Consider the following 26,022-nt stretch of genomic DNA (forward strand, 5'->3'; position numbering starts at 1 on the left):
AAGGCTGCGATTTGTCTTCTCCACTTTTGGAGGTAGAAGCACCCCATTGTTTGGGCCTGTATGAGCCCTGGGGCTGTTGCCTGCCTCTAGGGCGTCTGAATCTGCCTCTTTGTGGTCTGTCTGATACTGGAAAGGACCAATTCTTAGAGGGCCAGTTCCTGCTAAATCTGGGTGGCTGTACCTGTAAGAAATCCTTTACTGTCTGCATAGATTTTGCCTTACCCTCCATTTTCTTTAACACCTTCTCTGCCCAACACCAAACAAAGTATCATGCTGTAATGGAGCATCCAATAATTATGCTTTAACATGATCAGGCAGATCCTGTTCCGTTAACCAAGCATGCCTTCTAATAACAGGACCAGTAACAGCGGCCCTGCACGAGGCCTCCATTGAATCATAGCCACATTGCAAAGTATGTTTTCCCACTTGTTCAGCTGCATAAAATAAATAATGCAAATCTTTGTTCTCAGAACATTCAGAATTTGTCAACATTTTTTGTTTTAACAAATACATTAAGTATTGCTGATATTTGAGCATATGAAACTGACAATTTAAAGCCCTTACAGCCAAGGTAGCAGAAGTGTAAACTTTTTCCCCCATCTGTCTAAAGCCCTAGAATCTGTCTGAGGGGACAGGGTTTTTGGCAGAAGCAGCCTTGACCCCTTTGGGACCCTGAGAGATAGTTTCTAAGTCAGCAGCACGGTTTTTATAAAGAAATTTATGGGAGTCTGGGACCCTGTAGTATCTGTCTGGCTTAACAGGGGCAGGAGATAGAGAGTCTGGAGACAGGCCGGACTCTGAAAAAACATCATCTACTATGTCTAGAACAGGGGAAATTTGCAAGAGGTCTGTGCTGAGGAAGTAAAAGAAAGTCTCCAAGTCTTTTCTTAGAATCGGAATAATCCTGGCTCACCCAATGGAAATGCTCCCTCATGGTATGCAGGGTTTCCCCAAAAGAATAGTCCTCAGGAGGAGAAGCTGAAGGAATAGAATCTTCAGCATCAGAATCCTCATAGGGAGGAGGAACAGAATATCCCTGATCAGAAGAGGAATCAGAGGAAATGGAAACCTGATTAGAGGAATCATGTTCAGTGTCTTGCCTAGGCCTCTTATCAGGAGGGGGATGGGAACCCCTGATCAAAGTAATTAGGTCTTCGGCCATTTTCAGCATCTGTTTCTTAGGCATAGAAGCCTGTCCTGGAGAATGCTGTACTGGTTTCCTTGTCTTTAAAACTGTTTTAGACTTTGTCTTGGATGCTGAAGTAAGCTTTATATAAAGTTGTGTAGGTCTGAAGACACCCTCAGAAGCCGGTGCCTGCTCAGCGGCTCCAGACCCATCTGAGGGGTTAATTTCCGAAGGGCCAATACCTTGAGTATCCAGAGGCCTAGCTCTCTCCACGTGCAAGTCTGAGGCGGCCTGTGGCTCTGAGGTAGCGGGAGTCAGGGGCTGCGAAAGCGCCTCACTGAGCACCGGCGACTGGCCTGGAGGAGGCTTCGTCGGTTTTGGACCTCGGATGCTTGTCCTTGTCTATCTTTGCATTTTTTATAAATTCCAGTCGGTTGTACCGAAGGCATTATGCAGTTAAACCTTCTGCCAAAATAATGAAAAGCAAAATCGTACCGACGCTTAATAGTGCGTTGGCTAAATCTAGCACAAAACCGACAACTAGCAACGTCGTGGCCAGGGCCTAGGCAAGGAATACAGTAAGAGTGGAAATCCTTATGAGGTATTTGCTTCCCACAAGAAATACAATTGTTAACTTTTTCTGACATCGGTCTGGAGCAAGAAAAAAAAAGTTTCCCCAACGGGGTACTTAGCTTTATTGAAGACTTCGGATCTGAAATTAGATTTTGAAAATCTCAGGAGTCGGCCGACCGGCACTAGCGAACTGCTTTTGCTTCGGGCACCGCGCGGCAAGAAAGACAGAAGAAAATGGCGTCGGCTGTAACTTTTATACCCCTGGCACACTGACGTCAGGGAAAAGGCGACAGCAACAGACGCCGGACCAGAACTTCGGAATTCAGGCCGACTGCGGGTAGCCTGCCAGCAGGATAACCCAAGTGTAATGACTGCAACAGTGAAACATGATGAACATCCCAAGATTCTCAGAATCATGGAGGCTGGATGATTGTGATATAGAAGTAGATAAGTTTGGACTTAGGCTGCCATTTGGATACATTTTTTTCCAGGTAATAAAACTTCCAATCCAAACACCTGAACCGGCTCTAAACTGTACTTTTCATAATTCACAGTAATCCCCAAGAGCAGACAAATTGGAGTAAGGAGTCCCAAGCTTTGACAACAGACAATCTCATGGAGGTGGTAAGGATCCAATCAGTAGTGGAAGACCTGGAACCCCTGCAGCTTCAGCCAGGGTGCCGTGACTGCTATGCACTTGGTTTAGACTTGAACACCTTGGGGGACTCTGATAAGATCAAAGGGCAGCACTCAGAACTGATGATGATCGCTCTCAATTGAAAGCGCAGAATCTCCTGGACTTCCTTGCAACCTTTATATGGTAGCAGACATCAGAGATCTACTGAGCACATCCAGTTGTCCTTTCCTCAGAAGCAGCTTAGACTACACCATGACCATCTGGAACTTGGTTTGCTTGACATAATGGTTCAACTTGCTTAGTTCCAAAATTGGTCTTGGGTCCTAATTCTGGACGCCAAAAAGAATTTAGAATAGACCCTGGTTCCTTGATCTGGTGGGACCCTCTTGGATGACACGAATGGACAGAAGCTTCTGCATCTCAACTGCTGCTTCTCTTTTCTGACAGGGTGGAACTTCTGGGAGTGATTTTCTTGATTCTCTCAGTGCAAACAAAAATGGAATGGTACAATCTCTGGATAGAACGCTCAACACCCATGCATCTGAGGTGATGGTCTCCCAAGCTTCTGAACAGCCAAGTGATCCCCCCCTGACTGCCTCCAGAGAATGGCAGCCAGGCAACCCCTTCAGGTATGCTGAAAAGGCCTCACAGAGAACATTCCTTGGAATCCTTGGTTCTGTGGACTGCCCATGCCATCTGCATGAAGTCCATTCTGGTTGACCCTTCCTGCGGTGACAGAAGCTTTCACCAGGATCATCATGAAAAGGCTGCTACAACCTGCAAAAAAAGGGGGTGGCTTCAGAACAAAAAACTAATACTGAATTCTTCCAAAACTAAAGCAATGCTGGTTGGTCCCTTCCCTAAACAGCAAGAAAAATCTCAATCACTTCTTATCCTTAACAATCTTGACAACCCCACCCCACTGGTAAAAATCATCTTTAAATACCTTGGTTTGAGGCTTATCTTGCACTGAACGTTCACCTTCACCTAGAACAAAAAAGGAAGAAAATTAATTCTCTCTTATTTTGGTCCTATAAAATTCCCTCTCTCTGCAGATCAACCAGGAATGCCATAAACAAAGGCATTCTACTAGAATAACATCCAATTAAAACTCCTCCACCATTCAAACTATATCTGCTGTTTCATTACACTCTCCACTAGAAATGAGGATCATTTTATCATGCTTAATAGTCATTTGGCTACCTATCCAACAATGGGCCAGCCTGCTTCTTGAATTTCAACTCTACAAGCTCCTCAAAGTGCACTCCTGTCTTCCCCTTGCCTCTAACCTCTTCAAAATGGTCCCTAGTTAAAACAGAAGTAGCCTCTTAAACACTTTGGTTCACTTCTCCAATGTCCCACAACCAGACTTCACTGCACTAACCATGCTCATCCTAGGCCCAAAACCCTGGGATCCCTCCTTATTAATCTTAAGACCTCATGTCGTACCCATCGTTTCATGCTCAGGATAATGATCATCTTAAAAGTCTGTGTCCAGAAGGAAAACAATGACAGACTATCTCCTAATCCACCACTCTCCCCTTCACCAGTCAGGCACCTTTGTCTTCTTCACATTATTTCCCTACACTAATACAAAACATCACTTCCACATAGTATATAGTTAATTTGTGTGTGCCCTTACCTTACATTTGCTATTACACATTGTGATTTATTCCCTTCACTATTTCTTTCCTTCTTCCCAACTTACTTTAACCATCCCTTCTTGTTGGCCCCTGTACTGTGTACTTCATTACTGCTCTTAATTCATTTTCATCTTCACATATTTATTTTCATAATACTTCATTAGCTTGCTTGTCTACTGTCATTCATATTTGTCCAGGCTGAGAATGAAATAGGTCCATTTGGATCTAATTGGTTACCAAATTGAATGAATGCAAGGTGCCAGATTTGGTAAAGTTCTTGTATGACAACACTACTGCTGTTCCACCTGTGATCACTCTCTCCACCAAAAAGTCTTATTTATTCTATTATCCTAATCAGAACCTGTCTAGTTTCTTAGGAGCAAGTGGCTGAGAATCAAGATTTTTGGAAGCAGGGAAAAAGTATCCAAAGCTTCCAAAAAGGACAGGTCGAAAGCTTAGGCATACCCACTTCCAGCATAGCATAATACCTTTTCTGGATACCCACTTCCAGCATAGCATAATACCTTTTCTGGATACCAGACAGTTGAGAACAACTCCACTGAAAATGCGACATCATCTTGACATCTGGTCCTCTCCGAAATAAGCCTTAGTTCAGCAGAAGTGGACTGGTTAGATGCAAGTCAGCTCTTCATATTGACCTCCAACAGGGCTGGAACAGAGGGCAGCAAGATCAGCAGCTGGATGGCCCTAGGTCTCATCAAGGGACACTACAGTTGCATCCAGGTTTGACTCAGCAGAAGTCTCTGGCATGCGTTTCCTTAACTTCTTTGGCAAGAAACAGTGGCAGCAGAGGACGCTGATTTATCTTACACTGGGCTTAGTGCTTTAAGTTCCTGCTTCTCCAGAAGACTACAAAAAGTCTTGGGCCTGAACACCAGACAGAGCAATAGTACAGTTGTGTTACGTACCATAAATGTAGATGTTAGAGAGTGTATTCACTGTTGCAGTCATTACACTTGGGTTATCCTGCCAGCAGGCTACCCGCAGTCGGCCTGAATTCCAAAGTCTAGGTCCGGCGTCGGTTGCTGTTGCCTCCTCCCTGACGTCAGTGCACCAGGGGTATAAAAGATGCAGCAGACGCAATTTTCTTCAGTTTTTCTTGCCCCAGATGTCAGGTGCCCCCAAATAGGTTGGCTGAAAGGTATGCCAATAAAGCATGCATGCACAAAAATAAACATTTCCTTCATCTACAAGCAAATACACCACATAGGTTGTACAAGATAGAGAAGTACAGATAAGTCCCAGCAAAGAAAAGGAGGATGGTGGGTGGGTAAACCTGGACTGCAACAGTGAATACACTCGAACATCTACATTTATGGTAGGTACACAAATGTACTATGTTCATCGTGTTTCACTGTTGCAGTCATTACTCTTGGGTTGAATCCCAAATCTGAGGATAGGGGGCTGGGCTAAATAGGATTAGGAGAGGCTATGAAGCCCTGCAGAACTGCAGTGGCGAATCCTTCTCTAAATTTAGAGTAAAGAGGTAAGTGGTAGGGCTTTGTAAAAGTGTGCACTGAACTCCAAGTTGCAGCCTCTAAGATGTCTTTGGTTGGTACTCCTCTGAGGAAGGCTGCTGAAGTGGCTGCTGCTCTGGTAGAATGAGGCCTAATGTCCTTAGGCACTGATTTGCCATGCTGAGAATAGCAGAAATGGATGCAGTGGCCTATCCATTTAAATATAGTCTGTTTTGAGACAGCCTTTCCTTATGACCCTGCAGCATAAGACACTAAAAAGTTGCTCAGTCTTCCTGAAAGCTTTAGTTCGGTCCAAGTAGAAGCGTAGCTGTCTGTGTATGTACAAAGAATGCAAAATTTTCTCACCCTTGTTCTATGGGTTTGGATAAAAGGTAGGCAAGTGAATGGTTTGGTTGAGAGCCACACTGGACACCACCTTAGGCATAAATGTTGGGTTTGTCCTCCGAGAAACCCTGTCTGGATGAAAAATGATAAAAGGTTCCACAGCCATGAGTGCTTGTAATTCAGAGACTCGTCTTGCAGAGGTTATTGTTAGGAGCAGAGCTGTTTTCCAGGATAAGAATTTTATATTCACTTGTTGAAGCTGGGCTCAAAAGGAGGCAGAGTGAGTTTTTCCAAGACATAATTTAGGTCCCATGTGGGAATTGGTGCCCCTCCTTGAAGGTCTGATGTTTTTGGCCCTTCTGAGGTACTGCCTTATTAAAGGATGAGAAAAGATAGGTGGTTCCGTATTGTAATGGGCTGAAATGGCAGAGGCATGATTCTTAATTGATGAGAAAGAAAGGCCTTTGTCCAGCATCACAGTTAGGTATTGTAAAATCTGAGGGATATTTGGTACATGTGTGTCAATGCTTTGTTCCTGGTTCCAAGCACAGAATCTCTTCCATTTTTCTGCATAAGATTTTTTGGTACTGGGCCTCCAAGATAACATCCATAACAGCTTTAGAAAGAGGATTGTTCTGAATGGCTACAGTATCCGCCATGCTGCCAGATTTAAGGTCCTGAGTTGGCTGCACAAGATCTGATTGTTTTGTTGGGTCAGCAAGTGAGAAGTTTGAGACAATACCCATGTTGGACCTTGAGACAAGCTCTTTAGGATTGGGTACCAGTGCTGGCGTGGCCAGTCTGGTGCAATCAAAATCATTTTTGGCTTCTCTTGTCTGACCTTTAGGAGTACCCTGGGAAGGAGAGGCAGTGGAGGAAAGGCATATACGGTTTGATTTTTCCAGCTGAAGGATAGGGCGTCCACTCTCCATGCTTGCTTGTGATAAATCCTTGTGCGAAATCTCTGTAACTGGCAATTGTGAGGGGAGGCAAATAGATCTATGTCTGGGCATCCCCATTTCCTTATGCTGAAGACTTGTGGATACAGTTTCCACTCATGGGGATCCATGAGGTTTCTGCTTAATTCATCTGCCAGAGTATTTGTTTTTCCTGGCAGGAATTGTGCTTGCAGGTGGACTTGATAAGTCAATGCTGTGTCCCATAAGGTCATTGCTGGTCTGCAGAGGGGGTAGGAATGTGTACCTCCCTGTTTATGTACCACATGACCATAGTATTGTCTTGTCTTTATCAGTAGCTGTCCTGGATGAAGTAGATCCTTGAAGGCTGTCAGGGCATTCTGAACAGCTAGCATCTCTTTTTGATGGACGTGAAGATGCATCTGGCTTGCAGGCCATGTGCCCTGAATACATTTTCCTGCCATATGGGCACCCCCAGGCATAATCTGATGCATCCATTGTCAGTGTCTGTCTGGCTGTGGGTAAAGTGAATGGCAGACACTTGTTGTGGTGACAGGCCTCTGCCCAACATCGAAACTCCTGTTGTAGGCAGGGGATGAGGGTAACTAATGTCTCCAGGCTGTGGCAATGTTGAGTCCAAACACTTTTTAGATACCGTTGTAGTTTCCTCATATGCAGTCTGGCATATGGAATTAGTAGAATGCAGGATGCCATGAAACCCAAGGCCTGCAGGATTTTCCTTGCAGATAACTGGTTTTTGTTGCCAATTTTTTTGTAGTAGTATGTCAGTTGCTTTTGTTTGTCTGGCGTGAGATAAGTCATCTGGGCAGTTGTATTTAAGCTTGCACCCAGGAATATTATCTCTTGAGAGGGTACTAGTTTTGATTTCTTTTCGTTTACTGTGTACTCTAGGCAAATTAGTAGTCTTTTTATAAACGCCAGATGCTTTAGAAGAATGTCTGTTCTCTGCTTGAACAAGGCAGTCGTCCAAGTAGGGGTATATTTGAATTCCTCTTTGTCCGCAGAATGCAATTACTTGTGCCAGGCATTTTGTGAAGACCCTGGGCGCAGTAGATAAGCCAAAGGGCAGTGCAGAGAATTGGTAGTGCATTGATCCAGCTATGAATCTGAGGTATCTTCTGCAAGATTGTCTGATTGGGACATGCAGGTATGCCTCTTAGGTCCAAAGTTACGAGCAAAGCCTTTTTGCCCAGCATGGGCAGTAGCTGCTGTAGAGTCAACATCTTGAATTTTGGAATCTCCAGAAACGTGTTTAGTATAGACAGGTCCAGTACTGGTCTCCAGGTTTTGTCCTTTCTGGGTACTAAGAAAAGTCCGGAGTAAAATCCTTGCCCCTGCTCTTGTTGTGGTACTTGCTGAATGGCCCTCATGTCCATGAGGGCTGAAATTTGCTTTTGTGCCTCTGCCCATTTATTGAGTGGCAGGTCTGGCATACCTTTTGCCCTTGGTAGGGTGTGAAAATGGAACCTGTAGCCTTGGGACACCATGTTCAAGACCCATTTGTCTTGGGTAAGCTTTTGCCAATTTGATGAAAAAAGTGCTAGTTTTCCCCCTAAGGGGGCTGTCAAAAGGAAAGTGCTTGGATCTGGCAGAGGAAAGTCATTGCGACCGTTTCCTGTAAGGTTGTGATTTGTTTGTGATTTGTCTTCTCCGCTTTTGGAAGTAGGAGCACCCCATTGTTTAGGCCTGTATGAGCCTTGGGTCCGAGAGATCTGCCTCTGGGACGTCTGTATCTGCCTCTTTGTTGTTTGACACTGGAAAGGACCAATTTTTAGAAGGCCAGTTCCTGCTAAACCTGGGTGGCTGTACCTGTAAGAAATCCTTAACTGTCTGCATGGATTTTGCTTTATCCTCCATTTTCTTCAACACCTCTTCTGCTTTAGCACCAAACAAAGTATCATGATGTAATGGGGCATCTAATAATTTTGCTTTGACATGATCAGGCAGATTTTGTTCCTTTAACCAAGCATGCCTTCTAATAACAGAACCTGTAACAGCGGCCCTGCAAGAGGCCTCCAGTGAATCATAACCACATTGCGAAGTATGCTTTCCCACTTGTTCAGCTGCATAAAATAAATCCTGCAATTCCTTGTTCTCTGAACATTCAGTATTTGCCAACATTTTCTGTTTAAGCAGTGACATTAAGTATTGCTGATATTTAAGCATATGAAATTGACAATTCAAAGCCCTTACAGCCAAGGTAGCAAAAGTGCAAACTTGTTTCCCCCATCTGTCCAGTGCCCTAGAATCCCTATCAGAGGGGACAGGGTTTTTAGCAGTGGAAGCTTTGACCCCTTTGGGACCCTGAGATATAGTTTCTGGGTCAGCAGCGGGGTTCTTGTATAGAAATTTATGAGAATCCGGGACCCTGTAGTATCTGTCTGGTTTAGCAGGTGCACGGGGGTAAGGCCAGACTCTGAAAATACATCTACAATATCTAGAACAGATGGAATAGCAAGGGGTCTGTGCTGTGGAAATAACAGAAAGTCTCTGAGCCTTTTCTTAGATTCACAGTAATCCTGGCTCTCCCAGTGGAAATGCTCCCTCATGGTATGCAGGGTTTCCCCGAGGGTTTACCCAAAAAAATAATCCTCAGGAGGAGAGGCTGAAGGAATGGATTCTTCAGCATCAAAGTCCTCGTAGGGAGGCAGAGAATAATCATGTTCAGAAGAGGAATTAGAGGAAATAGAAACCTGATCAGAGAATCATATTCTGTCTTTTGCCTAGGCCTCTTATCAGGAGGGGGATGGGAACCCCTGATCAAAGTAATTAGGTCTTTGGCCATTTTAAGTATCTGTTTTTTAGGCATAGAAGTCAGAGTAAGAGAATGCTGTACTTGTTTCTTTGTCTTTAGAGCTGCTTTAGTCTTTGTCTTCGAAGCTGAAGATGGTTTAACATATAACTGTGTAGGTCTGAAAACACTCTCAGAAGCCGATGTCTGCTCAGCGGCTCCGGACCCGTCTGAGGGAGTGATTTCAGTGTGTCCAATACCTTGAGTATCCAGAGGCCCAGTCGGCTCCACATGGGAGTCAGAAGCGGCCTGTGGCTCTGAGGTAGCGGGCACCAGGGGCTGCGAAAGCGCCTCATTGAGAACCGGTGAACCAGTGACTGGCCTAACAGAGGCCTCGTTGTCGGTTTTGGACCTCGGATGCCTATCCTTTTCCTTGTCCTTGCGTCTTTTGCAAACTCCGGTTGTCGGCTGTTCCGATGGCATTATATAATTAAACCTTCGGCCAAAGTAATGAAATACAAAGTCGAACCGACACTTAATAGTGCGTTGGTTAAATCTAGCACAAAACCGACAACTAGCAACATTGTGATCACGACCTAGGCAAGGAATACATTAAGAGTGAAAATCCTTATGAGGTATTTGCTTCCCACAAGAAATACAATTGTTAACTTTTTCTGACATCGGTCTGGAGCAAGAAAAAAGTTTCCCCAAAGGGGTACTTAGGTTTAATGAAGACTTTGGTTCTGAAATTCATATTTGAAAATCTCAGGAGTCGGCTGACCGGCACTTGCGAACTGCTTTTGCTTCGGGCACCACGCGGCAAGAAAGACTGAAGAAAATGGCGTCAGCTGCATCTTTTATACCCCTGGCGCACTGACTTCAGGGAGGAAGCGACAGCAACTGACGCCAGACCTAGACTTTGGAATTCAGGCCGACTGCGGGTAGCCTGCCGGCAGGATAACCCAAGAGTAATTACTGCAAATGTGAAACACTATGAACATCCATATAATCATGTTCAGCACCCAAGCAAAGCATGCACTTAGTACTGTGATCCTTGTGAGGAATCTGCCACCCAAAATCATATTTCACTCTCTTTGATAACATGTACAAAATTTATTAAAGGACAGAAAAGAGCAAGGTCCACATCAAAGATTCTTATCTGCTCACTGACTAAGAGGAGGCATAAATCGTACAAATGACAGACAAATTGAACCAATAGTTCAGTATTCAGGTGGCAGCAAAAAAAGTTCTGAGATATTTCACATCTGTACATCTCTCATGTACCTCTGGCTTCACTGGGTTGAGGTATTACACTGGACATATGGCTTGAGGGGAGGGCACCCAAGCGTTTGTACGCTAGCCATACATATGGCTATCCTTGGCAGGATATGCCATCAGTTAATAATGATACTGCAACACTGATCAAGGAAAGGCATCATCAGTTGTATTATACCACATTAAAGTTCTTTCAAAGAAAAATATTTTTTTCAAAACGGATAAAGAAAAAGACAGGGCAATTTCAATATACAATTTGATCGAAACTCTGGCTAAAATGACCATATACTCTCAAAATGCAACAAAAATTGCAAAAACTGCAGCCTTTACACAGTACTCAAGCAGAATATGGTGGAGCTTCAGAGAGATGTATTTACTTCACAAAGCATTTGCTTAAGTCACTTTACTTCTTACACAAGTACTTTTATTTTGGTAGGGGGCAATGGTCTGCAAGAAAATCAACTTACCTCTGCAAAGAAATCGCTGTACTTGGATGACATTTCTGTATGCGAGGAGCCTGCATTGTGTGTACGAATATGAAAAGTGAAACCTTCATTGTGTAGCTTGTCAGATGTGTTACCACCACATGCAACTTCATTTTCCTTATTTGCCATAGCACAATCCAAATTACTAGAGTGTTGTCTCTTTCTGGGCGAATGCTTCTGAGCAGGATATCGACTCGTCCCTCTACAGCACACCACCTTACATAAACTCAGTGAATTTCCTCCAGTCTCTTCAAATGGAGATCTAGACACAAGAAAAGACCAACAAAGCCCCTTAAAAGTGACTCAAGTCAATTAAAGACAAATGTGTTGACCAGACTGTAGGCAAAACTACTTTCCCAACAGATTTTATACATTATTCTACTCAACAATCAAGGTCTTCCTTGCAATAACTAGTTTAATACAAAATCACATTTTCAGATGGTATATGATCCAAGTTCTGGATGTATACTATAAATTATGGTAGACAGTCTCTCAGATGCTAGAAATTTCAAAAGCTACAAATTGCAGCTGTGTGATTTACTCATTATAAGACTAAATGGCTATGTAACTAATCACCATGTTTAATCCTACCTGAAACAACCTAAAAGCAGTTCTGCATTCAGATTTTCCCCCCACACTAACACAGTCCCATGGGTAAAGCCAGATTATGTTAACTACAGGCAGAAACAATGACAATACAAAACAAAATGGAGAAATAGAAATACAGCAGACACTATAACTAAAAAATGGGAGAAAATTTTATATGGGAAAAGGTCAAGCAGAAAATAAGAACCTGAAATGTGACCGATTTAAATACATACACTTGTTTAAGTACAACAAAATAATACGCATAAACGGGAGCAGAGGCACATTAAAATAAATAAATTCTAAGCAGCAGGAGGACACCAGCTCAAACATAACTGTGTGTGTATGCAAGTAAGCCTCCATGAAATTCAAGAGAAGAAAATGGGATAAGCAGAAATGGCAAACCAGACTTCTTGAAAGACAACTGTGCATTCACATTAGATGGGATGAATGGTACCACTATCCATCTAGGTGATCTAAGACGTAGAACGCCCTCTTCAAAGCACTCGACTGGTGATCTGGAGGTAGGGTTTTTTTTTGGGGGGGGGGGGGCTACACACAGACAGGTAAATTTTCTAAGTGCTAGCTAAGGTAGTGAAGAAAAGCTTTGAGATATACTGAAGATTGTACAGTTGTGCAAAATCTACTGTAAGATGTCCTCTTCACTGCTGCTGTATTCTTCCCAGTAAGGATCTTCTGCCAAGGACAGCCCAACATCTGGCCAGTATACCAAAGCCTTTAGATCCTGCATGTGCAGTATGTCACACACACACTCCTGGTACAGAACGTAGGGCATAAATGTGGATCCACAGATGCAGTTACCCAGAATTGAACTGCCCCAGAAGAGAACAGTTTCCCTAGGATGAGAGAGGCTAGGCAGAACCAGAAAGAGAAAATGCAGATAGAAAATGGAGACCCTTGACAAGAAGGGAAAACAAAACCGAAAAGAAAAAAGGGCATTGGAGGGAGGGGTGAATACTGCAACAGTGAAGAGAAGGACATCGACTGTTATGGTAAGATTTTACACAATTGTACTGTGACCTTCTATATCACTGTTGCAGTATTCTTCACAGTAGGGAAGAGTACAAAACCTCAAGAAAAAGAATTTGGAAGTGAAAGGCTGGGAACTGCCCTCAATGCAGAATGGCCGTAGAAACCATATCCAATTTATAATGCTTAGGTATGCACTGAAGACCAAATAGCTGCTTCAAGGGTGGAAATGGTGTCCAACCCCTGGAAGAAAGCACCAGAAGAGGCAACAGCTCTAGTAGCGTGAGCACTAACAAAAGTAGACATCTGCCATAAAAAGAACAAAAATAAATGGCCTTAAGACAATGTTAATAAACAGCCAAACCCAATGTCCTGGGATGAAAAGAAAAGTGGTCAGATTTATGAATGGCTTTAGTTTTAATCAAATACCTGAGCTATCTGTGCAAATCCAAGATATGTAGGACCTTCTCACTAGCAGACTGAGAAAAAAAAGAAAAAAAGCAAGGGATTTTAACTATCTGACACAAGGACAACTCATTGACCACCTTGAACATAAAATGAAGATTAGTATGAACCAACACCCTTGTCCCTGTGAAAAAACAAAGGAGGAATGGCCTAAGGGCATACAGCTCAGAAACTCTCCTGGCAGAAGTAAGAGCAAGTAATAACACACTCTTCCAAGTACAATATTCCAGAAAAGATGAACCTGCAGGTTCACAAGGAGCCTAGTTCAATTTTTCTAAAACAAAATTAAGGTGTCAAGGCTGAGGAATAGGCTTCCCTAGAGGGCCCAGGAAGACACCTTTAAGAAACTATCTGACCTCAAAGCGGGGAGCCAAAGGATTTCAGGACAGACCGGCAGAAACTGCTGACAAATGGGCCTTTACAGAAGAACAGGCCAAGCCACACTGGAGCAACTCAAACTGATGAAAGAACCAAGAGACCCCCCCCCCCCAACCCAAGGAAAAATAATCCTGGTTATGAGCACAGAACAAGACAAAGTCTCTTCCATTTGGACACAAGACTTGCTGGTTGTAGGTTTTCTTGCCTCCTGCAAAAGCCTGAGCATGCTCTCAGGATTTTGATCTCTTTTAGGCACCTCTTTCTATCACCCACAGTGTCAGCTGAAGAGTGGACGAGAGGATGGATGAGCAACCCTGTCTTCTGTGACTACATCCAACCAGTGAGGTAACTTCTGATGATTGCCCCTGGCCATATGCATTAAGAGTGGGGAATCAGTGCTGTCTTGGCCACAAGAAAGTCAATTTTGGGGGAGTACAGCTGAATCTTCTGCAGGACTCTTGGAAGTAGGAGAATGGGAGGGGAGAGAGAGAGAGATAAACATTGCCTTCCAAGAAAAAAAGTACAGTTTTGTACCTACCATAAATGTAGATGTCCGATAGGTATGCATCTGCAGTCCTATCAAATGGGTTGTCCTGCCTCAGGCAGCCCTTCGGTCGGCCGGATTCCATAGTCTGGGTCTGGCCTCGGCTGATGTTGCACTTCACCCGACGTCATAGCTGCTGGGGTATAAAGGCATCAGCCGACGCCATTTTCCTCAGTGTTTCTTGCCCCAGATGCCAGGTGCCCTCTAGGAAGGCTAAATTTGGATAAATGCAGATAATTAAACAGTAGTAAGCAAAATATATATATATACATACAAACAAATACACCATAATAGATTCCCCCAGCTAGCTAAAAGAGGGGTAAGTACCCAAAGAATACGACAGAGGGGAAGGCGGGTGGGTAATCCTGACTGCAGATGCATACCTATCAGACATCTACATTTATGGTAGGTACAAAACTGTACTATGTCCTTCAAGGATGCATCTGCAGTCCTAACAAATTGGTAGAATACCATAGCTATTCTGGGGGAGGAGGCACTAAGATAATGATGGTGTAGTTAAGATCCCTTGTAAAACAGCAGTTGCAAAACCTGCTCGGGATCTGGAGTATAAAGGAAGATTGTAATGCTTGGCAAATGTATGCACGGAGCTCCAAGTAGCAGCTTCTAAAATGTCTTTGGTAGCCACTCCTCGTAGGAAAGCTGTAGTGGTGGCTGTAGATCTTGTGGAGTGAGGCCTGATATTTTCAGGAGTTGTTTTTCCATGAAATGAGTAGCAGAATCGAATGCAATTTCCTATCCAATTTGAAATTGTCTGCTTTGAAATTGCTTTTCCTTGCACTCCTGTTGCATATGCTACTAGAAGCTGGTCAGTTTTTCTGCTGCTCTTAGTTCTGTCCAGATAGTAGCGCAGTTGTCTGTGTACATCCAAGGTGTGTAGTAGTTTTTCCCCCCTGTTCTGTGGGTTGGGGAAGAATGTAGGTAAATGTATGGCTTGGTTCAAGGATACCCTGGATACCACCTTTGGCATAAAAGTAGGATTGGTTCTCAGAGACACTCTATCCTGATGGAAGATAAGGAAAGGCTGCACTGCCATTAATGCCTGTAACTCAGATACCCTTCTTGCTGAAGTGATTGCTAGCAGGAAAGCAGTTTTCCAAGATAAGAACTGTAAGTCTGCTGTTGCTGCTGGTTCAAAAGGGGGAAGTGTTAATTTTTCTAACACAAAATTGAGATCCCATGCAGGTAAAGGTGGCTTTCTTGGGGGCTTTACATTTCTGATCCCTCTCAAAAATTGTCTGAGGAGAGGATGAGAGAAGACAGGAGGATCCATGTTGTATTCTGCTGAAATTGCTGATGCATGTATCTTAATGGAAGAATAGGACAAGCCATTGTGGAACAGTTCTGCTAAGTATTCCAGGATGTGTGCTAGGTTTGCTAGTATGACATTTTCTCCATTTTTTGCACTCCAAATGAGGAATCTTTTCCATTTGGCTGAATATGTTTTCCTTGTGGAGGGTCTGCGAGCCTCCAGGATAATGTCCTTGACCCTCTGAGATAAATCAAGTTGGTTTTGTTTCATGCAATTTTCCAAGCAGTTAGCTGCAGTGTTTTTAAGTTTGGATGCAGGGTCTTGTAATTGTTCTGCGTTAGAAGTAAAGGACATAGAGGTAGATGCCATGAATGCGTCCGAGACATGCTTCTCAGTAGCGGGTACCAATGTTGCCTTGGCCAGTCTGGAGCTATCAGAATTACCTTTGGCTGTTCCTCTCTGATCTTCAGTAGAACTTTGCACATCAAAGGAAGAGGTGGAAAGGCATATACTGTCAGGTCCTTCCAGCTGAAAGAAAGGGAGTCCACCCTCCAGGCAAGTGGGTGGTATACTCTTGAGCAGAATTTCTTCAGTTGGTGGTTGTGTGGGGAGGCAAACAGGTCTATCTCTGGCATTCCCCATTTCTTTGTTATGGTTTTGAAAATATCTGGATGCAGCATCCATTCGTGAGCATCCGTGGTAGTCCTGCTTAAGCTGTCTGCTAGTGAATTCTCTTTTCCTGGTACAAATCTGGCCTGCAGTTGGATGTTGAGATTCAGGGCCAAGTTCCACAGGTCCATTGCCGTCCGGCATAGAGGGTATGAATGTGTGCCTCCCTGTTTGTTGATGTACCACATGACTGTGGTATTGTCCGTCCTTATCAGCAGGTGTCCTTGCTGGATGAGCGGTCTGAATGCCTTGATTGCATGTTTCACTGCCAGCATCTCCTTTAGATTTATGTGTAGGTTCAGCTGGTCTTGAGACCATAGGCCTTGGATGCACTTAGTCTTCCATGTGTGCACCCCAGCCTAGGTCTGAGGCATCCGTGGTGATGGTCTGTCTTGGATGTGGTTTGTGGAAAGGCAGCCCTCTGTTTATCTGACAGGCCTGAGCCCACCACAGGAATTCTTTTTTCAGGCATGGAATGATTGGTATCTGGGCTTCTAGACTGTGTCTGTGTTGAGACCATACATTCTTTAGGTACCATTGTAACTTTCTCATATGCAGCCTGGCATGTGGGATCAATATTATGCAGGATGCCATGTATCCCAGGGCCTTCAGGACTTTCCTTGCAGTAAGCCGAGTTTGTCTTGTTAATGTCATGAAATAGACTGGTAGTTGCTTTTGTTTTTCCTCTGTGAGAAAAGCCATCTGAGTGATTGTGTCCAGTTCTGCACCCAAAAATGTTATCCTTTGGGATGGCACTAGTCTTGATTTTTGTATGTTGACTGTGTATCCCAAGGCTTGCAGCAGTTGTATGACATTGGCCAAATCCTTTATTAATTTTGTCTTGTTGTCCGCTTGTATTAGGCAGCCGTCCAGGTATGGGTAGATTTGAATTCCCTGAAGCCTGCAATGAGCAATAACTGATGCCAGGCATTTCGTGAATACTCTGGGCGCAGTAGATAAGCCAAAGGGCAATGCTGAGAATTGATAATGCTCTGATCCTGCAAGAAATCTGAGGTGTCTTCTGCAATCTGGTCGTATAGGGACGTGCAGGTATGCCTCCTTGAGATCTAGAGTCACCAGCCAAGACTCCTTGCCCAACATGGGAAGAAGTTGCTGTAGGGTCAGCATTTTGAATTTTGGAACGAGGTATGTGTTCAGTGCGGACAAATCGAGAATAGGCCTCCATTGATTTTCTTTTCTTGGTACAAGGAATAGTCTGGAGTAAAATCCGTGGCCTTGTTCCATAGATGGTACCTTTTCTATTGCTCTCATCCTTAGTAAACTGCTAATTTGTTTTAGAGCCTCTGATTTCTGGCTTGGTGGAAGGTTTGGCATTCCTCTCTTTTTTGGTAGAGTGTGGAAGTGAAACCTGTAGCCCTTGTGTATTGTTTGTAAAGTCCATTTGTCTCCTGTAACACAATGCCAGTTTCTTGAGAATAAGGCTAACTTTCCGCCCAAGGGTGCTTCCAGTTGTTCCCTGGTAGGCGGAATCAGAGCCAAGTCATTGTGTTTGTCCTGTAGAAGTGGTTGCAGTCGCATCTGTTGCGGCACTTCTTTGGTTGGCAGGTTGCCACTGACTACCCCTGTAGGCACCCCTAGATTGACCTCTGCCTCTTGGGCGTCTATTTCTGCCTCTCTGTCGTCTGGAGGTGTCTGGAAAGGACCAATTCTTTGAGGGCCAATTTCTGCTAAACCTTGGAGGTTGGACCTGCAAAAAATCCTTGACTGTTTGGACAGATTTTGCTTTTTCTTCCACTTTCTTTAGAACCTCCTGTGCAGGGGAGCCAAACAAACTTCGCTTCTCCATAGGGGCATCCAGAAGCTTAGACTTAACATGGTCTGGTAAAGATTGTTCTTTTAACCAGGCATGCCTCCGAATCACTGCTCCAGTCATAGCTGATCTAAATGAAGCCTCCAGTGCATCATAGCCACATTTTAAGAAATGATTACTGACCTGCTGAGAATTGTGTACCAAATCCTGAAGGGACTTACGGTCTAAAGGTTCAGGAGAGGCCAGCTTTTTATTCAGTTGATCTAACAAAAATTCCTGGTACTGAATCATGTGAAATTGACAGTTTAAAGCCATGGCAGAAAGAGTAGCAGATGTATAAACCTTTTTACCCCATCTCTCTAATGCTCTAGATTCTCTTTCAGATGGTAATGGGTTTTTGGCAGAGGCAGCTGCAACACCTTTAGGGCCCTGAGAAATGGTTTCTGGGTCTGCAGCATGAGCCTTATACAAGTGGTAGTGAGAATCCGGGACCCTGTAGTATCTGTCAGGCTTTGCAGGGGCCGGGGGAAGAGAATCAGGGGCAGTACTGGCATCACTGTATGCATCATCAACAACTGAAAGTACAGGTGGAATGGCTAAAGGCATATGCTGTGGTAAGTGTAAAAAAGTCCTTAGCCTTTTCCTAGAATCAGAGAAATCCTGACCCTGCCATTGGAAATGTTCCCTCATTGAGTGTAGGGTTTCCCCAAAAGAAAATTCTTCTGGAGGAGAGGCAGAAGGAATGGAGTCTTCTGCATCAGAATCCTCATAAGGTGAGTACGGGCCTTCCAGATGGTCCGACACATCTGAACCATCCGAGGAGTAGTCAGAGGACAGAGGTTCAGGTTGTTCATTCCTAGGCCTCTTATCAGGAGGGGGTTGTGAGGCCCTGTCTGGGTGAGGATGGGATCCCCTAAGAAATAAGGTCCTCAGCAAGGCTGAGAATCTGGGAGCTAGAGGTAGGCCTGTGAGAGGGAGCTTTTGAAGGTAAGGCCTTGGAAAGTTTGGCTGCTTTAGCCCTGGAAAAGGCCTTGATAGACATAGAAGCAGGGGGTCTAGCTGCCCCACGTGCAGGAGTAGAGATGTTCAACGGAATGGTGTCAGATAACTCTTGTGTGCCTGCTACTTCAGCAGGAATTTCTGTAGCCGACTCAGCCATGGCCTGTGTGGCCTCGGTTATCGGAGGCATGCTTTCGGCCGAAGGAAGAACCGAGGTCTCTGTTTCAGCCGAAACCGAGACACTCGCGGTAGGCCTAACCGTGGTTTCAGCCGAAACCGCGGGCCGCGAGTGTCGGTCCTTTTCTTTGCGTTTTTTAGCTAAATGTGTAGTCTGAGTCTCCGACGGCATCTTATATGCAAAAGTGGAGCCAAAAAACTCTTCTGCAAACTCCGACCGACGTCTAAGAGTCAGTCGGTTGAAGGAAGCACAGGCTAAACAAGCTGATACGTCGTGGTCTGGGCCTAAGCAAGGGAGGCAGTAAGAGTGTAAAATCCTTATGAGGTATTTGTTTCTCACAAGTTAAACAATTATTTACTTTGTCTGACATCGGCTGAGGCAAGAAAGAGTCCCCAATGGGGTACTTAGCTTTTAAGAAGTCTTCGGTAAGCTGAAATCTCTGGATCTGACTGACCGGCACTTGCCAACAGCTTCTGCTTCGGGCACCGCGCGGCAAGAAAGACTGAGGAAAATGGCGTCAGCTGATGCCTTTATACCCCAGCAGCTATGACGTCGGGTGAAGTGCGACATCAGCCGAGGCCAGACCCAGACTTTGGAATCCGGCCGACCGAAGGGCTGCCTGAGGCAGGACAACCCATTTGTTAGGTCTGCAGATGCATCCTTGAAGGACATCGGGCATCCAACTTCCACTCCAAATAGCATGGCACTCTAACAGAAGACAGTGGGCTGCTTGTTCAGAGGGGAGACAAAAATATCTACCTGAGAAATACCCCACTGATGGACTATGTCTAGAAACATGTCTCTGTGAAGCATCCATTCGCGAGCCTGTGTGTTAGACCTGCTAAAGGCAAAGTACAGCTGTGTACACTTACCATAAATGTAGATGTTAGAGTGTATTCACTGTTGCAGTCATTACACTTGGGTAATCTGCTGTCAGGTTGCCCTCAGTCGGCCTGATTAACAAAGTCTTGGGTCCTGCGTCGGTTGCTGTCCCTTCTTCCATGACGTCAGGTCGTCAGGGGTATAAAACATGCAGCCGACACCACTGCATCAGTTTTTCTTGCCCCAGATGTCAGGTGCCCCACCAATGGGGAGCAAAAAATATATGTAGATATATATATATATATATATATATATATATATATATAAAATAATCACAAAAAATATACCTCCAAACAAAAGCAAATACACCAAAAAGGCTTTTAAGCATAGCAAAGGAAAGTAGAGGTATAGTAAAAGAAAAACAGGGGGCCGGAGGAAGGGTAACCAAGACTGCAACAGTGAATGCACTCGAACATCTACATTTATGGTAAGTGTAAACAACTGTACTATGTTCTTCGTGTTTCACTGTTGCAGTCATTACATTTGGGTAGATTCCCAAAGCTATGGTTGGGAAGATGGACTTATACAGCATTAGAACCAGCTATTAGGCCTTGCAGGACAGCAGTGGCAAAGCCAGCTCTGGATTTAGAGAAGAAAGGTAAATGGTAATGTTTGGTGAACGTATGAACTGAGCTCCAGGTAGCAGCTTCTAGAATGTCTCTGGTAGGAACACCTCTGAGAAAGGCTGTAGAAGTAGATGCAGCCCTGGTGGAATGAGATCCGATCCCCTGGGGAATAGTTTTACCATGGTGCATATAGCAGAAACAAATACAATGGCTTATCCATTTGGAAATAGTCTGCTTTGAAATCGCCTTTCCCTCTGCCCCTGCAGCAAATGACACCAGTAGTTGTTCAGTTCTTCTTAGGGATTTTGTCCTGTTTAAGTAAAATCTAAGTCGTCTGTGTACACCCAATGAATGCAGAATCTGCTCCCCCTTGTTCTGTGGGATTGGGAAAGAAGGTTGGCAAATGAATGGTCTGATTAAGAGCTACACTGGATACCACCTTAGGCATGAAGGATGGATTGGTCCTGAGAGACACCCTGTCCGCATGAAAAATAATGAAAGGCTCCACTGCCATAAGAGCCTGTAATTCAGAAATCTTTCTTGCTGAAGTGACTGCTAAAAAGAAAGCTGTTTTCCAGGATAGAAATTTTAAGTCTGCAGTAGTAGCTGGCTCGAAAGGAGGGAGAGTGAGTTTTTCCAATACAAAATTAAGGTCCCAGGCAGGGGTTGGAGCTCTCCTGGGTGGTCTTAAGTTTTTGGCCCCTCTGAGATGCTGCTTTAGCAGAGGATGAGAGAAGAGGGGTGGTTCTGTGTTGTAATGAGCTGAAATGGCTGAGGCATGGATTTTTATGGAAGAAAAGGACAGGCCCTTGTGAAGCATCTCAGTTAAGTATTGTAAAATCTGAGGAATATTGGGCATAGCTGTGCTTATTCCTAGTGATAGATTCCATGCACAGAATCTTTTCCATTTGTCAGCATACGATTTTCTAGTACTAGGCCTTCTCGCCTCCAAAATGACATCCATCACAGGTTTGCTGAGGGATGCTAAGGGTGAATTTAGTTGATTAGCCATGCTGCAAGATTCAAACTTTGGAGCGGAGTGTGCAGAATTTAGTTGTTCTGCTGAGACAGTAATTAAGATGTCTGAGGCAGGTGCCACGGTGGAAGGTGTGACACATTGTGCAGGAGTGGGTACCAGCGTTGGCGAGGCCAGTCTGGAGCAATCACTCATTTTTGGTTTGTCCTGTTTGACTTTTAATAGAACTTTGGAGAGCAAAGGCAGGGGTGGGAAAAGCATAGACAAAGGTTTTTCCAGCTGAATGATAGAGCATCCACTTTCCAGGCTTTTTTGTGATGAGCACTTGTGCAGAATTTAAAGATGCATGTCTGGGCTCCCCCCATTTTCGTGTCAACATGTTGAAAATCCGTGGTTCCAGTTTCCATTCGTGTGGGTCCATGCGATTTCTACTTAGTTCGTCTGCCAGAGTATTCAGCTTTCCTGGCAGGAATTGAGCCTGTAGTTGTATTTGGTAGGTCAATGACGTGTTCCACAATGCCATGGCTAGTCAGCAAAGAGGGTAGGAGTGTCTACCCCCCTGCTTGTTTATGCACCACATAACTGTGGTGTTGTCTGCCTTCATCAGTAATTGTCCTGGATGAAGGTAGTCCTTGAAGGCTGCCAGAGCATTCTGTACAGCTAGCATCTCTTTCTGATTGATATGAAGGTGCATTTGATTTGGGCTCCATTTGTCCTGAATGCACTTCCCTGCCAGATGAGCCCCTCAAGCATAGTCTGATGCGTCTGTGGTTAGGGTTTGGGCGGCAAGGGCTGGAGTGAACGGCAGTCCCTTGTTTTGATGGCAGGCCTCTGCCCACCATAGGAACTCCAATTGCAGGCAAGGTATGATAGAAATCATTGTTTCCAGGCTGTGACAATGTTGACCCCATAAACGTTTTAAGTACCACTGAAGTTTCCTCATATGCAGTCTTGCATATGGAATTAGAAGAATACAGGAGGCCATAAACCCCAAGGCTTGCAGAATTTGTCTTGCAGTTAGCAAGGTTTTTGTGGCCACCTGTTTAAAGTAAGTTACCAAATGAATTTGCTTTTCTGGTGTAAGGTAAGCCATCTGGGCAGTTGTATTCAAGCTTGCACCCAGGAATGTAATTTTTTGAGAGGGTACTAGCTATGATTTCTTTTAGTTTATGGTGTACCCTAAGACAAGATAGAACCCTTTTTACAAATGCCAGATGCTTTAGACGAATGCCCTTGTTTTCTACCTGAATTAGACAATCGTCCAGGTATGGATATATTTGAATATTTCTTTTCCTGCAAAATGCAATTACTGTAGCCAGGCACTTTGTGAAGACCCTGGGTGCAGTAGATAAGCCAAAGGGCAGTGCAGAGAACTGGTAATGCAAGTAGCCTGCTTTGAAGCGGAGGTATCTTCTGCAAAAGTCCCCAACTGGGATATGCAGATAAGCCTCTTAAGTCCAGAGTTACCAACCAGGAATCTTTGCCTAGCATAGGAAGTAACTGTTGAGTCAGCATCTTGAATTTTGAAATGTCCAGAAACGTGTTTAGAGTAGATAAGTCCAGAATTGTACGCCATGATTTGTCTTTTCTGGCTACCAGGAAAAGTCTTGAATAGAAACCTCGTCCCTTCTCCTCCTCTTGTACAGGTTGAATAGCTCCCATGTTCATGAGGGACAGTACTTGTTTCTGGGCCTCTGCCCATTGATTTGGGGGCAGGTCTGGCCATCCGTTTGGAAGTGGCAATGTGTGGAAATTAAATCTGTAACCCTGGGATAATATATTTAAAGTCCATTTGTCCTGGGTTATAAGTTGCCAGTTTCTTGCATGAAGTGCCAGTTTTCCCCCCAAAGGGGCGGCTAAAAGGTAAGTGCTTGGTAAGTGTAGAGGGAAGTCATTGAGACTGTTTACCATAGGGAGGTGCCTTGGTGTTTCCAGATTTGGAGGTGGAGGCACCCCATTGTTTTGTTCTAAAAGTCCCTTGTGACTGAAAACTGGAGCCTTTGGAATGTCTGGGTTTTGACTTGAGTGGCTCTCGAAGGAACTGGAAAGGACCAGTTCTTAGAAGGCCAGTGTCTACTAAATCTAGGAGGTTGCACTTGTAAGAAATCTTTCCCAGTTTGCATAGGTTTAGCTTTATCTTCCATCTTTTTTAAAACTTCTTCAGCCTTATTACCAAAGAAACGGTCCTGTAAGGAGCATCCAACAATTCTGCTTTAACATGATCAGGCAGAGTTTGCTCTTTGAGCCAAGCATGCCTTCTTAGCACAGACCCAGTTACGGCAGCCCTGCAAGAGGCCTCCAAAGAATCAAAACCACATTGCAAAGTATGTTTTCCAACTTGTTCAGCTGAATGCAATAAATCCTGTAAATCCTTATTTTCCACACAGTCAGAAATTAACATCATTTTCTGTTTAAGCAGACCCATGATATGCTGTTGATATTTACGCATATAAAACTAACAGTTTAAAGCCCTGATTGTCAAGGTTGCAGAAGTGTAAACCTTCTTACCCTATCTATCCAGCGCCCTGGCATCTCTATCTGAAGGGGTAGGATTTTTAGCAGTAGAGACCTTAATGCCCTTGGGACCCTGAGAAATGGTTTCAGGATCTGCAATAGGATTTTTGAGAAAGAATTTGTGGGAGTCAGAAACCCTGTAGTATCTGTCTGGCTTACAAGGAGCTGGAGGCAGAGAATCTGCAGCCATACTAGATTCTAAATAAACATAAACAATGTCTAGAACAGGAGGTATAACCAAAGGCCTATACTGAGGAAGAAGAAAATCCCTAAGTCTCTTTTTAGATTCAGAGAAATCCTTACTTTCCCAGTGGAAATGTTACCTTAAGTATGTAACGTTTCCCCAAAAGAAAAATCCTCAGGGGGAGAAGCAGAAGGAATGGAATCTTCTGCATCAGAGTCCTCATAAGTAGGTATAGACAAATCCTGTTCATTAGAAGAGTCAGAAGAAAAAGAATCCTGTTCAGAAGTTTCATAATCAATGTCTTGCCTAGGCCTCTTGGAAGGAGGGGGTTGACTACCCCTGATCAGAGTAATTAAATCTTCAGCCATTTTGATCATTTGTTTTTAGGCATAGAGGCCTGCACACGTGGCCCAGGCGTCGGTTATTTAGACATAGATTTAAATTTTGGCCTTAGTTTTGAAGATGGCGGTCTAATATACAAATCTGTAGGCCTGAAAACACCCTCAGAAGCCGGTGCCTGCACAGCGGCTCCGGACCCATGTAAGGTAGAGACAGTCGCGGGTTCCATAATTGAAGCTTCCCGCAGCATACTGGACTCTGAATGGGTCTCAGTAGAGGCCTGGGAATCAGAAGTAGTGGGTATCAGAGGCTGCAAAAGCGCCTCACTGAGTACCGGCAAACTGGCGACTGGCTTAGGAGAAGCGTTGCCGTCAATTTTGGACCTCGAAGGCCTGTCTCTGTCTTTTTCTTTGCGTTTTTTAGGTATTCCGGTAGCCGGATTGCTAACAGATGACATTTCTGGATAATTAAATCGTGAACCAAAATATTTAGAAGCAAAAATATACAGATGTTTAATAGTGCGTTGATTAAATTTAGCAGAAAACCAACAGCAAGGTACGTTATGATCAGGGCCTAGGCAAGGAATATAGTAAAAATGAAAATCCTTATGAGGTATTTGCTTCTCACAAATAATGCAATTATTAACTTTTACTGACATCGGTAAGGAGCAAGAAAAAGTTTCCCCAACGGGGTACTTAGCTTTTAGTTGAAGACTTCGGTTCTGAAACTCGAAAATGAAAATTTCAAAAGTCGGCCGACCAGCACTTGGGAACTGCTTCTGCTTCGGACACCGCACGGCAAGAAAGACTGATGAAATAGCGTCGGCTGCATGTTTTATACCCCCTGACGTCATGGAAGAAGGGACAGTAACCGACGCAGGACCAAGACTTTGTTAATCAGGCCGACTGAGGGCAACCTGCCAGCAGATTACCCAAATGTAATGACTACAACAGTGAAACACGAACAACATCTGGACTAGACTGTGCTCTGAAGGAATATACACTGCCTGAAGAGTTAATTGAACTGAGAGCCAGATCCCAGGCCTGAACAGCCAATTTGCAGAGAAGGTACGACTGTGTTCCCCTGCTTGCTGACATACTACATCATTGTGGTATTGTCTGTGTAAACTTTCAGAGGGTCTGGAGAGAGCATGCAATGAAAATCCTGAAGGACCAGAATCAGAGTTCTCACCCCTTTGATGTTGATGTGGTCTGACTGCTGAAGGGGGGACCAAATACACTGAAATTTCAAGTGACCAAATGAAAGTGCCCAACCCCATGTCCGAAGAGTCCGTGAACAGTTCTTGAGAAGGAAGTGGAGGCTGAAAAGGCAGGCTGTGTTGAGGGTAAGTTGCTGAATCTAACACTCAAATTACCACTTCAGACAAGGAAGGAGGGGCATAATGAAATCCAGAGGGCAGCAATGCTGAAGCCAAACTGACTTGAGGTACTACTGAAGCTTCCGCATGTGCAGTCTGGCAA

General features: G+C 44.3%; 1 protein-coding gene across 2 annotated transcripts in view; it reads right to left on the reverse strand.

Annotated features, from left to right (window-relative positions):
• KATNBL1 (katanin regulatory subunit B1 like 1) overlaps nt 1-26,022 on the reverse strand; it is a 1,007,693-nt gene that overhangs the window by 718,235 nt on the left and 263,436 nt on the right. For both annotated transcript variants that reach the window (XM_044073973.1, XM_044073974.1), the window contains exon 4: nt 11,214-11,493. In XM_044073973.1, coding sequence (XP_043929908.1) covers nt 11,214-11,493 — 280 coding nt within the window. The remainder of the gene's footprint in view (nt 1-11,213; nt 11,494-26,022) is intronic.

Source organism: Protopterus annectens, chromosome 6.part0 (genome assembly GCF_019279795.1).
Source record: "Protopterus annectens isolate FY-2018-M chromosome 6.part0, PAN1.0, whole genome shotgun sequence".
In the NCBI taxonomy this organism is placed as follows: domain Eukaryota; kingdom Metazoa; phylum Chordata; order Ceratodontiformes; family Protopteridae; genus Protopterus; species Protopterus annectens.